A 14,637-nucleotide genomic window follows, 5' to 3' on the forward strand; every position below is an offset into this window, starting at 1 on the left:
AGCAGAAAGATATATATATTCAGTAAAATAGATAAAACTCAGTAGATTCATGTCTCAATGAGGAACATGAAACTTTCAGCACAGGGCAGGATCATGTAAAGGAACTATGGCTCAAATTTAAAGGAATAATTTACCATGCACAGGATGATTATGTATGCAATAGAACACTTCACAATGAGAAGGACCTTTCAGGGTATACATTATTGTGAAGGAACTACTGAAGAAGCAGAGGTTACTGCATAAAAGGTGTAAATCAAAGCACAGGGCTATTGATAGAGAGATGTGAATGAAACACATTTGGCTGTCAAGAGAGCAATGCATGATGCCTTCAGTGGCTTCCATAGCAGAATATTGTCAAGTGATCGTTCACAAAACCCCCAAAAAAATTCTGGTCATCTGTAAAGCTGTTAGTGGCACCAAAGTTGCTGTCCAGTCCCTATGAATGAGATGGGAATTGAAATTGTAGGTAGCAAAGCAGAAGCTGAAATGCTTAACTCTATTTTCAAATGTTCCTTTACAAAGGAAAACCCAAGAGAACTGCCCCAAAGTAATCTCTGTACCACTAAAAAGGTGGGTGAAATAAGTATTAGTGTTAGTTATTTTGAGAAGCAGCTGAAATCTTTAAAATTAAACAAAGCTCCAGGGCCTGTTGGAATCCCTATCAGATTCTGTACCAGTGGTACAGTAGTTGTGCATTACCTTTCATGGTAATGTGAGCTATGAAATTATTAATTTTGCCTGGGCTGTTTTGAAAAGTCTCTAAATTCATCATAGAGTTCAGCTACCTTGTCTGTAGGCATATAGGAGTTCACAGGGAGAACATTGTCTTGAATGTGCAAACCAAACAGATTGAAAGAGTCAGTGCCAAAAATATTTTCACTTTCAGGTGAGCACAAAACTGTGAATGCATCTGTCTTTGTCAGGTTATGAAATGTGGCAGGTAGGCTGCAAATACATAGGGCAGGAATTTCATGTCCATCATAACAAGAAAGACCTACCTGTGATTTATGTAGCTTGGCTTGCCTATCAGTTCATATGTGCTTCTGTTCAAAAGAATCACAGATGCACCCATGTCCAGTTGCCTGCATATTTTGTATTTGGCAATCTGAAGAGTGACAAACAATTTATTAGCATGATGCGGGATGGAAGAAGTATGTAAATTCTTCACTGTTGCTTTTGACTTGCACTGATGAACATGAGAAACACTATTTGGCTTGCAAAAAACTGCATGTATATCCACTGACTGAGACAGAATGCTTGTTGGACTTGCTTTTTGCAAACAGTCAGACTGAACATGACTGTGCTTTCCACAACATCAACATTTAGCATCACATCAGGGGCACATCTATGGTTTGTGTACTGAGGAATGCTGATGGCAGGATTTAACTCTGATAGCCTGCTGCCTAGCACAATGATTTTGTTTACAACACTGCTCTAAGATCCCTGGCTGAGGCTTTGTATGGCACGACATGCAAACTTTCAGCACTACCTGTTTACAATTACTCTGAACTGACAAATAAGAGTGGAATCAGAGTCTACCACTACACTATCACACGAGTACTGACACTCCACTTATTCCAATACCTGTTATGAGCTAGGATCAGGATACTAAAGAGTCCATGTGCATAAGTGAGGTCTGACACATTTTGAATAATGACATCCCTAATCATGGCATCACTATAATAACATCCACACTCCAAATTGGATTGCAATGGTGTGTAAATCCTTGTAAGGCACACACTGTTTCTGCGCCCAATTGGCTTACCTATGCAAGTGAAAGAATTTGTAACGTGCAACTGCCACATTAATCTGTTCATCAAATTACTTGCCTAGAGCAGCAATTATTTGTCCTAAGGAACACTTTCAGGATGTGTGGTGGGAGAAAGTGTGCAGAATAATGAACACAGAGGCTCCGACTAATGCAAGAAAATAAGGTCACTTGTCCCTACACTCAGCATGATGCACCATAAAGTGTGAGTCAAGCTCTGTGTAGTAATCAAACAATTTCTCTTCTGTAGAATCAAATGCACAGAATGGTGGTATGGGAGTAGGTGCTACTTGGTGTGGTAGCACTGGTGGTGGCACCAACGGTGTTTGCTTGCAGAGCAAGCAGTGTTGTCCTCACTTCCATGATCTGCTGCAACTGCTGTTCCTGGAAATGAACAATCTGAGTTATGGTTCTTTCAGAGGATTAGCCATGATGAAACACACAAAAAATATATGAACACAAAATACACCACAACTACTAAAGAAAGTACAGATTAGTATCACTAGGAAGATCAGCCTATGAAAAGCAGAAGAAGACACAAATCAAATAATGGAAAATCCAGGATGGAATGTAACAATATAAGAGAAGGAAAGTTGCTACTCACCACATAGCAGAGATGCTGAATCGCGATAGGCACAACAAAAAGATTCACACAACTATAGCTTTCGCCCATTAAGGCCTTTGTCAGCAATATACACCACACACACACACACACACACACACTCATGCAAACACAACTTGCACACATGTCTGCAGTCTCAGACAACTGAAACCACACTGTGAGCAGCAGCAGCACTAGTGCATAATGGGAGTGGTGACTTGGTGGGGGTAAGGAGGAGGCTGAGGCAGGGGGGGAGGGATAGTATGGTGGGGTGGCAGACAGTGAAATACTGCAGTTCAGATGGAGGGCAGGAGAGAAGGTGGGGAGAGGGGGGGGGGGAAGTAGCGGAAAGGAGACAAATAAAAAGAAATTAAAAGACTGCGTGTGGCAGTGAAATGACGGCTGTGTAGTGCTGGAATGGGAACAGAGGGGGCTGGATGCGTGAGGACAGTGACTAACAAAGACTGAGGCCAGGAGGCTTATGGGAACATAGGACGTATTGTAGGGAAAGTTCCCACTTGCACAATTCAGAAAAGCTGGTGGGAAGGATCCATATGGCACAGGTTGTGAAGCAGTCATTGAGATGAGGGATATCATGTTTGGCAGTGTGTTCAGCAACAGGGTGGTCCACTTGCTTTTTGGCCACAGTTTATCGGTGGCCGTTCATGCTGACAGACAGCTTGTTGGTTGTCATGCCTACATAGAATGCAGCACAGTGGTTGCAGCTTAGCTTGTAAATCACATGACTGTTTCACAGATAGCCCTGCCTTTGATGGGATAGGTGATGGTAGTGACTGGACTGGAGTAGGTGGTGGTAGGAGTGTATGGGACAGGTCTTGCATCTAGGTCTATTACAGGGGTATGAGCCATGAGGTAAGGGATTGGGAGCAGGGGTTGTGTAAGGATGGACAAGTATATTACGTAGGTTCAGTGGATGGCAAAATACTACTGTAGGAGGGGTGGAAAGGATAGTAGGCAGGACATTTCTCATTTCAGGGCACAACAAGAGGTAATGGAAACCCTGGCAGAGAATGTAATTCAGTTGCTCTAGTCCCAGATGGTACTGAGTTATGAGGGGAATGCTCCTCTGTGGCCGAACTGTGAGACCTTGGGAGTGGGAGACTGGGAAGATAAGGCATGGGAGATTTGTTTTCGTACAAGGTTGGGAGGATAATTACGGTCAGTGAAGGCTTCAGTAAGATCCTTGGTATATTTTGAGAAAACACAGTCAGTTGCAGGGCCGATGTTCTGAAACACTCAACAATGCTGAAGCAAAGGAGCAGGCAACTTGACAAAGGACCACAGTTATACAAGAAAGACACGTGATGAATGTTATCACCAGTTGTTTGTACGGTAAGTAGCAACCAAATGTATTTTTCCCTCATCGCCTCGTGTTTGGTCATCCCAATGGTGGATGCCAAGGAATTAGTGAGTTTTAAGACAGAGAGGAAAATGATGAAGTGCCCATACAATGTTAAATTACTTCTTTTGCTTAACTTGAATAACAGCAAGTCCAGAGTACAATCCAAAGAAAGTCATTGAGATAGGCCAGTTCAATATAACAGAATCTCAAGGACAATACTTTGACTACACACACAGAACTGAACTAATAGACAGGCTACATTCTGGGTCCATGCGGTGTCCTTTATGTTGCTGCATGGAAGCACTAGCCACATCTGCTGAGTGCTGAGGGAGGTGTGCCTCGGAGTCAGTCGCAGATTGTCAGTGCAGTTACATGGGTTACTGCCGACTCTTGGACATTGACCTACATGGCTTGGTATCAGAGCACATATACCAAAGTTTTCATGCCGTGTCTTCGGTGGATAAAGAGCATTTGTTTATTTGATAATAAACACCCATTGACTAAAGAAAACAGACACGTGAAATAAATAAGTTACTTGTTTATTTTGTTGATTTACAGAATAGACCTGTTTTATGATACAGGGAACTCTCCAAGTAGAATATGAATGTAATAATTATGTCCATATTGTTGTGTGGCAGGGATGAGGGCTGGACTGCGCCGCACATATGGAACAGTATCCCAAGATGTACTTGAGTATACCAACCAACCACAATACCTGCCCATGTTATATGCTATCTCCTTCTTACATTCTGTAGTACAAGGGCGAAGAAAGTTTGGTCCACTTGGTTGGAATATTCCATATGAATTTAACAGTGCTGATTGGTATGCATGCACCTTATTTATACAAAATCATATGGATGATATGGATCCAAAGACTGGTGTGAGCTGGAATACTGTTAGGTAAGATTCATCTTTTCGTCATGGGTACCACAGCCATATCTTTGTAATATGTATGTGGAATTTTTACACTTAGGCCTAATTTTTGTTATTGTTCTGTATATATATGGCACATTTTTCTAGCTACACACTGGAAATGTCTGAAAAAGCCAAAACTAACAGAATAATAATAAAAGTACAGCCTAAGTGAAAAATTTCATTTAGGTAAGTTTTACTTTTCCACACAATGTTTTACGCTTTTTTCTGTTTGTGTAATCTAAAGCAAAACATTTATAATTGAGAAAAATATGCTTTCTGTGTTTAGATATGTGCTTACAGTCCTTTCGCATGCCTTAAACTTACTGCATTACTGATGATACATAATACCAAAATTTCTTGCCTAACCATATTCAGAACTGATTGACACAATATGTCATCCTTGAACTGAAACTGTTATACATTGCTTCTGATTGTTTATGGTATATTGAATGCTTCCTAAGAAAAATAAGAGTATGCAACAGCTCAGACTGGTGACAGGTAGGTGACTGATGAATAATACAAGTTCCCAGGCCTGTTGACTCTAATTTCAGTTTTCCAACTCTCAAAGACATCCAGGATGTGTCGGTTGGCATCGATATATAATGACACACTATAATAAGGTTTTTATTTTATTATTCTCTGCAGTAAAATTTTTAACTGCAGTTTCACAAACATAGATTTTATGTTGTAACTGAACTAGTGAAGCATCCTTTCACTGCCACCAGCAGTACAATTTTACCAATCCATACACAGCTGATACGTGCATTCACAATCAACTGACGCAGTCTCTAGTTATTATCAAAACCTCAACTGCTGCTTGATGTTGCAAGTTGTTATTTAAAGATTCCGTGCTCACTTCTACATTAAAACTCATAAAATATGCCAGACAGGAATCGAACAACAGCTGTAAAAAAAAGTTTCACATATATGAAAAGTACAATGTACTCACCACGTGCAGGTGAGCATGGCTGTTGATTCACATTGTAATTGCCCATTGTAACTGCTGATCAAAGTTGAAGCTGTTGGTAAGTTGTTAATCCACGTTTTCATTTGCAAGCATTTGTTTGCAATAAAGGTGTCTCCAGACACCACATTGTAGCTGCTGACTAACATGAAACCAGTCATGCACTGTGTTTGTGACTGTGCTTTTTTCCACCATAGCAGGATGTGGTGCAATAGTGAACCTGTACCAGAAGACCATTGTACATGTAGTGTCAGCTGACCACTGTTGAATCTGGTGCCTGACAACTCCAACAATGATGCTGGTGTGACAACGTACATGAAATGATAAAAACAAAAGCTGCAAAGTAATCAATGTATTCAGCTCATCAGCTGTTGTATTACTCTGCTTTGCAACATTTCAGTGCATTGCCAGCACATTTTTCCTCCTTGTGTTATATAGTGCTAATGCTTTCTTCCTAGCCATACTTACAACACAGAATATACATCTAATATGAGTGTCTGACTGCAGTCATCACTACTCACTTTTATAGATGGGAAATTCTCTTACCGAATGGTACCTACAGATATAATAATACAAAATTTTGTTGAACAATGTACAAGGTTATTGAAAAGTCTAATGAAAATGGTTGCCTCCTCCCGTAGCACCAGTAATACTTGCAGGAAATCATTTTACCGTGTTTGAGGCACTTTGCAGAACACATTCACTCTATGTCACACTATGCTGTTAATCTCCATTGTTATGTTAACCTTTATTTCTGCCAGTGTGTTCTGTCCCTTTTTAAGACCTTTAGTTTGGGATAGCCCACAGAGAGAATTCTGGGGATGTTAAATCAGAAGAATGTAGGGACCATAGTCCTTTAAATATGATTTCATCACCACAAAATTTGTGTAAGGAATAAATTGTTTCATTAGATGTGTGATATGTAACACCGTCCAGCTACAACCAACGATAACATCGATCTATCTCAAGAAGCAAAATAAGCTATATAATTATGTCTTGGTACACAAAGCTGTTCACTATAGTTTCAAGGAAGTCAGGGTCCTCTATTCCCTGCTCCGGCGGGAGGGCCCTCCAATGTGTGGTGCTTGTGGCATCCAGGTCACTGTGCGCCACGTTTTATTGGATTGCGTTTTATTTTCTTACCAGCGGGCCACGGCTGACTTGCCAGCAGACCTGCCATCTCTTTTAGGCAACACTTGGATGAATGTGGTTAAAGTTTTAAAGTTCTGTGCTATGTCAAATGTTTTTACAAAGATTTTAGGGAGAGGATCGTAATTTGCTCACTGTGTGACAAGCTCGCCCATATTTTACGTAAGTGGCCAGCCAATGACAATTTACTGTGGTATTCTTGTTGCTATGTTTTCCCTTTCCTTACGTTCTACTTTCTTATGTCGCATTTTCCTTCTTTTCCTGCTTTCTTTGCGTGTGTGTTTCAGTTTTATTAGGTCTGTCCACATTCGTTCCCTTTAATGTGTGTCAGGGCGCTGATGACCTTGATGTTGAGTGCCCATAAGCCCCAACACACACACACTCTATTCAACAAAATGATGTAGCACACCTTGTTCCAATTTTCTGACAATGTATTGTGAGTTTCTGGTTGACCAATTTCTTATGTTATTGCTGTTCACATGTCCACTAAGGTGAAACTTTACTTCATCAGTGAAGAAAATGTGGTCCAGTTCTACAATTACATGGATGTCAACAAGTTCCCTAAACCATGTATGGATCAACTTGGATGTTCAATACTACCCATCTCATTTTAACCATGATGTAACTGTGTTGCATTGCATGACATCATAGCGGTACAGTGTATTTGTAAGGTATTGTGTGGTGGCATGCTCTAGTGTGGGATGTTTGTTTCTAAATTGTTAGTGATATTGGACTCTTTTAGTGCTGTTTGTGATAATAATATTGCAAGAGTTTGTGGTGGATTATTTGTGTGTCATTTTGATGTTGTCAGTAATGGGCAATAGATTCATTTTCAAGTTTGGGGTTATTATTGCAGTATTTTAGTTTATGGCTGGAGATTTAATTTTATGCTTTTTTTTATTATTATTAGTTACGAAAGTGACCATGAAGTTCACAAGCAGCTTCCTGCATGTTGCAGTGGGTGACAACATGGTGAGCATGCTTAAATTTCTTCAGTTGTTTGGTTTATTACCAAGTATGTGCTGTATTACATTTGTGGAGAACGTCAGAGATTGACCTATGTTGCTGCACATTCTATTGTCAGAGAGACAATGTATGGTGTTCTCCATGGAGAAGTTCCTAGTTCAAGAAGTCTAGGCTTTCTACTTGAGAGATTTTTTGATAACATATTGTTTCTATTGTCACTAGATTGTTAGCTTTATATGTTGACTGTCTTTGATCAGTAAGTATGTTTTCATAGGTTCATTTTTTATTGCAGTATGTATCGTATTTCTATTTACACTCACCATTGTACAGTTCTTCTGTATCAAAATCGGTGTTACTGCAAATTTTTATGAATTTTTAGTTTGGTGTTAGTTGTTGGTAATTATGTTGAATTTGATTGGTACGTATCATGGAGTCTGTTTTACCTGCATTGGTGAGTTTATGTTTTCAATATTCATCATATTAGCAGGTTTTGGTGTTGTGGTACTGTACATGTTGACTGATGTTGATACCACCTTTCGTTAAGTTTTGCAACTTTTTGCTGTGTATATTAATCTTGCTTATTGGCATTTTGTAGTTTGATCTGCTTTAGGATTTTTGTGATCTGTTTTAGGATTTTTGTAGTAGTATTGATTCAATTTGAGCTATACAACTCAACTCTGGTTGCCAATACTGAGTTTTGTTAGTTTTTGTGATTTTTCACTAGGAGTTTATTTTGTCTCCAACCTAAAGCCCCACCTTTCCATGGTAGTCCCATTAGCTTCAGTATTTACTATAAGGAATTTGTATGATTTTGTGTTGTTGTATCTTTGTGCCATGGAAACATTTAAGGCTGCTGGTCATCATCTTGAAATCATGTTTATGCTGCATCTTGCGGCTTGATATGACATCATTGGTCAAAGCTGAAGGGTGGTATTGGGTGCCCTTGTTCATCCCCATGTGCAGTATGCCAGATGCTTTTCTGTGTCTGGTGCCTTCTGTTGCTGCATGCTACGAAAATGATATGCATGATATTTTAACTCCAGTATTGCTTTCTAAGCACTGCTGTACAAAATCTGAAATTGGACAGATAGCTCCCTCCAACTTTTGAAGGCAAACACAGCATCACATCCCTTAGTTTAACATATATCAGAATGGTTGGTATCCTGGCTCTCTTCTTCTTTGCAACCGATCAACATTCCCAGAAGTGAGTGAGTAATCTTGTTATTGTTGAACTGTTAGGCACTGCAGCATATTGATATTTCCCATGAAATACATCTATAATATGTGCATATGAATAACTGGCATAACACTGTTCAACCATAAAAGCTGATTGCTCTGGCAAAACATGATGTTTACCAAGAAAATACCTGTGCAATACTACATGTTTTATGTGACTTGTACCCATTGCATTCGTGTCTTGGTTTGTTGCTGATAATGCCTGTAGCGCTATGTTGTGATAGCTGATCAAGCAAAAGTTCTTCACAGTGCTTAGAGCATACTGGGATGACACACAGCAGCATTAGGATACAATGTTATGGCATCTTCGTGTTTACTAACAAATCTTCTTTATATTTTCATGGTAATGCATTCCCAAAGTGTTACCTTTCATCTGAAATGGAGCATATGTTCAGATTGTGAGTGTTGACACTCTTATACTCTTAACTGCTGCCTTTTGAAATACTGTTCAGACAAAGTGTGTAATTATTCTTGATATGGACATCTTCCCCACTGCAGCTGCTCCTGTGCTGGTATCTGGAAACTCCAGTCATTTATCAATTCTCTCTACCAAAATAATAGAAAGCTGTTCTGTTCAATATAGTTAATATTACATCTTCAGTTAGAATATTGTAGGTAAGGTAATGCTTCATTTATGCCGATGTGACATTAATCCTGTATATTGTTCACAATTGACAAATCTGTACAGTGTCAAAAATAGGATGAATCTTCTTTTTTTCTTCCCTGATGTGAGCATGATTGTTGTGGCATGCCCATTATCTTGATGCCATGCCCCACTTCTCTGAGCTGGGACATCATAGCACAGAATAACTTCCCATGCAGAAAGTACCGCAACACATATTAAAGTTGCCATTGTCATCCTGCCTTGGAGACACACGGTGTCTGTGAGGGCCAGTCCATATGCATAAATGATACAACTTCCCAACAGTTTACAATTCTTACAAATTAATTATTAACAAATACTTTCACTGTGACAATCATCATTCATCAGTCAGGTAGACGTTGAGTAACACATCACTTTACCAAAAGGTGATATGTTACACTGTATACATTTAGCCTTAAATGAATGATGTCCTGGTAACTCTATTAAAGTGCTATATAAAGAATACTTGTCATTCCAAACATAGTTTTGCATTAAATAATTATGGCAATAATAATTCCTCTTATGAAACTTCCTGGCAGATTAAAACTGTGTGCCCGACCGAGACTCGAACTCGGGACCTTTGCCTTTCGCGGGCAAGTGCTCTACCAACTGAGCTACCGAAGCACGACTCACGCCCGGTACTCACAGCTTTACTTCTGCCAGTACCTCGTCTCCTGCCTTCCAAACTTTACAGAAGCTCTCCTGCGAACCTTGCAGAACTAGAACTCCTGAAAGAAAGGATATTGCGGAGACATGGCTTAGCCACAGCCTGGGGGATGTTTCCAGAATGAGATTTTCACTCTGCAGCGGAGTGTGCGCTGATATGAAACTTCCTGGCAGATTAAAACTGTGTGCCCGACCGAGACTCGAACTCGGGACCTTTGCCTTTCGCGGGCAAGTGCTCTACCAACTGAGCTACCGAAGCACGACTCACGCCCGGTACTCACAGCTTTACTTCTGCCAGTACCTCGTCTCCTACCTTCCAAACTTTACAGAAGCTCTCCTGCGAACCTTGCAGAACTAGCACTCCTGAAAGAAAGGATATTGCGGAGACATGGCTTAGCCACAGCCTGGGGGATGTTTCCAGAATGAGATTTTCACTCTGCAGCGGAGTGTGCGCTGATATGAAACTTCCTGGCAGATTAAAACTGTGTGCCCGACCGAGACTCGAGTTCGAGTCTCGGTCGGGCACACAGTTTTAATCTGCCAGGAAGTTTCATATCAGCGCACACTCCGCTGCAGAGTGAAAATCTCATTCTGGAATTCCTCTTATACTCTACCCATTTTAAAACTCTTGCACTGCAAGTTATTTACACATAGCATTTGTATGACATACCAACTTCATATAATTCAACTTAAAAACTTTAAAACATTTAACACATTTTCATAAGGTGATTTAATCAAAACCTGCGTCTCACTTTACATGAACTAGCCACAAACAGTGCTGGTAAACCTGTTAACCTTTAATTTTATACACTAGTTCTTTAGTTATATCAGGATAAGAATCCATCACTTAACTATGCACACTGGACATCAAGTAAGTATCCTTTTCATTTCTATCTTAACCTCGTTTAATTATGTACAGAGGCTACTTATATGCATGTTATGCCTCTGGTAACCCTGTGAAACAGATTTTAATATCCGGACAGGAGAAGGATTTCAGAAATGGAAACTGTTGAATTTACACTTATGTACACTTATGGTGGAGAGGAAATAAAGGAAAGAAAAGACTAAAAATATTGGAACTAAAGAAAGAAAGAAATAAAATAGACCTCAAAGATAGACCTATCCCACTCCTCACCTCAAGAATCCTTCCCTGGGACATACTTCATTTGTGGGTCAGAGGGCAAGCCAATCCTACAGAATGACTTTACCTCCACAGGCCCCAAAAATTGATTCTGACACCCTACTTTTAACAGCCTACTGAGATTGCAGCAACACAAACAGCAATCTCCATCCAATTAATTAGCTAAAGGAAGTTGAGTTGCACTGCCTATTTGGTCTACTCTTCATTTAAGTTAGGCAGGGTAGACAAATGCTGTTTCATTCTCAGACTAAAAGGCAACAGTTTTGCCTCAGTTTTAACTGAAAATCAAACTGATGTGGTATGAATTTTAAAGTTTTGTGAATTGTTCGACTTGTTCCCTAAAATTGTAGGGCAATGTTTTAAATGTATTACCTTGATGGCAGGCTCATCTGTGTTCATTGTAAGTGATGAGTCAGTGATATATTCCTGTAAATACATTTTTGTTTTCCTCTTGTCTTACTTTGATTTACTAAATAGTTTTAGAACATATGAAAATTTTAATGATGTCTTCCATGATGTGAGCTAGTGTGATTGTGTGGGTAGTCATGGTTGTGATTGAGGGACAGTGAGTGTGATTTTGCCTCAGATCGCTTTTTATCTCTTTTCTTGCATTCTATATGTTCTAGCCACATTTGTTTCTACTAATTTCATGTGGATCATGATATCCCCCTCCCCTCCCCCCCCCCCCCCCCCCCCCCCCCCCCACACACACACACAGTCACACAGTATAGAAATTAGATCACCACAAATCAAGAAAAGTCCCTCTTTGGAGTAAGCCTAAAACCAACAATGTTCTATTTCTATGGGAACTATCAAGTACACTTCTTTCTTCAGAAACCATGTCCTAACCACCAGATTTTGACATTGATGCATATACCTGTGCACTATTCATTACACAATTTATAAATGTGTTTATATATTTGGTACAGTATCCTGCTTAATTTATACACCACTCTTCTGTCTACCCTGTACTCCTATTTTATCTAGAATCCTTTCCTGACTACTGATGACCTAACATGCCAATTGGACAGAATTTGGCACGATATCCCTTAGAGAACACCCAACAACATTATCAACCACTGCTAGCCCTAATAATTGCTTGCGTAAAAACCAGAAGTGGACCAATGTTTTATTGACTTCCTCAATTTGTGAAGCTCTTTCTTTCAAATACATCATTCAATTGTTCTGAGATTGTACTCATATGTTTATTTGTACATGTACATCACATCTACCAGTTTCCATCGCATTCAAATAATTCCTTTGTGGTGTGTCATCTTTGTTGTCTTAGGGGGTATCTGCTAGCTAAATTTCCTATTGTGGCTCCTGATACCTCCGTTGCCTTCCTTAATGGGGCACCATAAAATTCAATCTCCTCTCCTTTTATTTTTATTATGAAATAGTTTAAAGTAACAGATCTTTTGCTTTTCACTGCATCATCCAGAACATTTAATCTTAACCTTAATAGATATCAAAATAAATATATCTTGCTCTGCATTAGTACTAATGTACATCCTGTGTTGAAATTCTGCAAAAGCATTGCTACCTGACAGCAACTTAATTTGGAGCTTGTTTCAATGTATATCAGACCATGAGTATAGGCAAAATCAGGCTCACCTGCACCTTGTTGAGTGTATCAAATACTCCTCTTTCAGCTTCTTGATGTGTCATCACTCCTTCCTCTCTTATGTCCATGAGGTACTTTTTGAATGGGAGATGAATAATCTGCTTCACTAGTTGGTAGGAATCCATCGAAAGTAAGTATTAAATAATATATCAATGTATCTCCTTTAGATGACATTGATATGCACAGACCCCCAGGTTATAAATTTTTAATAATGCAAGTAACTTTCCTTTGCACTGTTAACATACAAAGTTTGTACTTGTGTTTGCTGTTTAGTGTTTGAAGAGCAAACAAATTGTAAATTGTGCCTCTGTTACCTATGAAAGTCATCAAATGGAAACATTTTGCCAGTCTTGAATGGTCACAAACATTGTCAATAGAACATATTAAAAGTCATCATTATAAACATAAAAAAGCACTGTAAATTTTGCTGTAAAATGGATGCAAATCAGTGTGTCTTGTAGATGTTTAGTTTTGGAAAGGTCTCTTTTTCAATAGATGTTAAGTTTTGCAAAAAATTTCAGTATTTCTTGTGTGTTTAATTGCATATATGTTCAGTTTTGTTAAATTTTAACAAGTGCAATCAAATCCTCTCATTTTAAAATATGTGAATTCATATATAACTCAAAATCAAAAATTTGGTAGATGTTCGGTTTGCAAAAATGGTTCTCAATCCAGAAATATGATGCAGTTTAAATGTTTGATATTTTAATATCAACTGAATCCAACAAGTTTCATAAAATATGAAATGTATTCTGGATATTCCATCTTCTAAGCTTTCTGTTGAGAGTAGATTTTAAAAGAGGTAATTACTTATTGTTACAATTAATTTTGCTCATTATGTATTTCATCAGTTTATGTTCAGTTTCTACTGTCTAGTAATTCAGATGGCTATTTAGCAATTTGGTCACTGTCAGACCAAATTGAGTGCTGTTGTGATTTAAATTGCTTTGCAGTCTATTAGTTTTGGATTATTGCATATTTTCAAACATGGTTGTAATTATGGTATTTCAACAGACTTTGCAAACCAGAAGAAAATATATCTATTGTTATGATATTATCTAAGTATAGATATTTCAGATGGTATAAAAGAGATTTTCATTTCGCTTAGAAGTAGTGTTTGTGGGAACAGAGCATGAAGGCTTCAACCAAAGAGATCAGTACCCAGCTTGACAATTGACCAGTTTACTTAGTGACTCAGTCAATACCCAGCCTATAGTGTTAAAATATGTAGAAGCAGACATTGTAAGGAACATCCATTAAGGATACTAACAACAAATTATTACTCACACTCATAACTGTGGAAATCACTTGCAGATTTGTGTATTCCTATATTAGACGAAAAGCAATTACTTTGTTGAAAGCCACTGCTCCAACACTATTCAACTGCTGTTTTTACTACTTCATACAAACTTTGTACATAACTTTGGGCCTACTGATTTCAGTCATGGAAAAATTAAAAACCTTTCTATATGAACAATAATGTTACCTGAAGCCCATCCCAAGCAAGGACCTGCTGTTATGCATGTCTGCCCTATGACACTTCTGAGGTGTGTAAATGATCTGTGGCATTTACAACACTTTAGCTCTTAACTGCTTTGGAG

The 14,637-nt window shown here is 38.8% G+C and overlaps 1 protein-coding gene across 1 annotated transcript in view; it reads left to right on the forward strand.

Annotated features, from left to right (window-relative positions):
• Window positions 1-14,637, forward strand: part of LOC126155690 (dynein axonemal heavy chain 8-like) — a 622,476-nt gene that overhangs the window by 525,503 nt on the left and 82,336 nt on the right. The window contains exon 39 of the mRNA XM_049916245.1: window positions 4,371-4,632. Coding sequence (XP_049772202.1) covers window positions 4,371-4,632 — 262 coding nt within the window. The remainder of the gene's footprint in view (window positions 1-4,370; window positions 4,633-14,637) is intronic.

Source organism: Schistocerca cancellata, chromosome 2 (assembly GCF_023864275.1).
Source record: "Schistocerca cancellata isolate TAMUIC-IGC-003103 chromosome 2, iqSchCanc2.1, whole genome shotgun sequence".
Classification (NCBI taxonomy): Eukaryota; Metazoa; Arthropoda; class Insecta; order Orthoptera; family Acrididae; genus Schistocerca; species Schistocerca cancellata.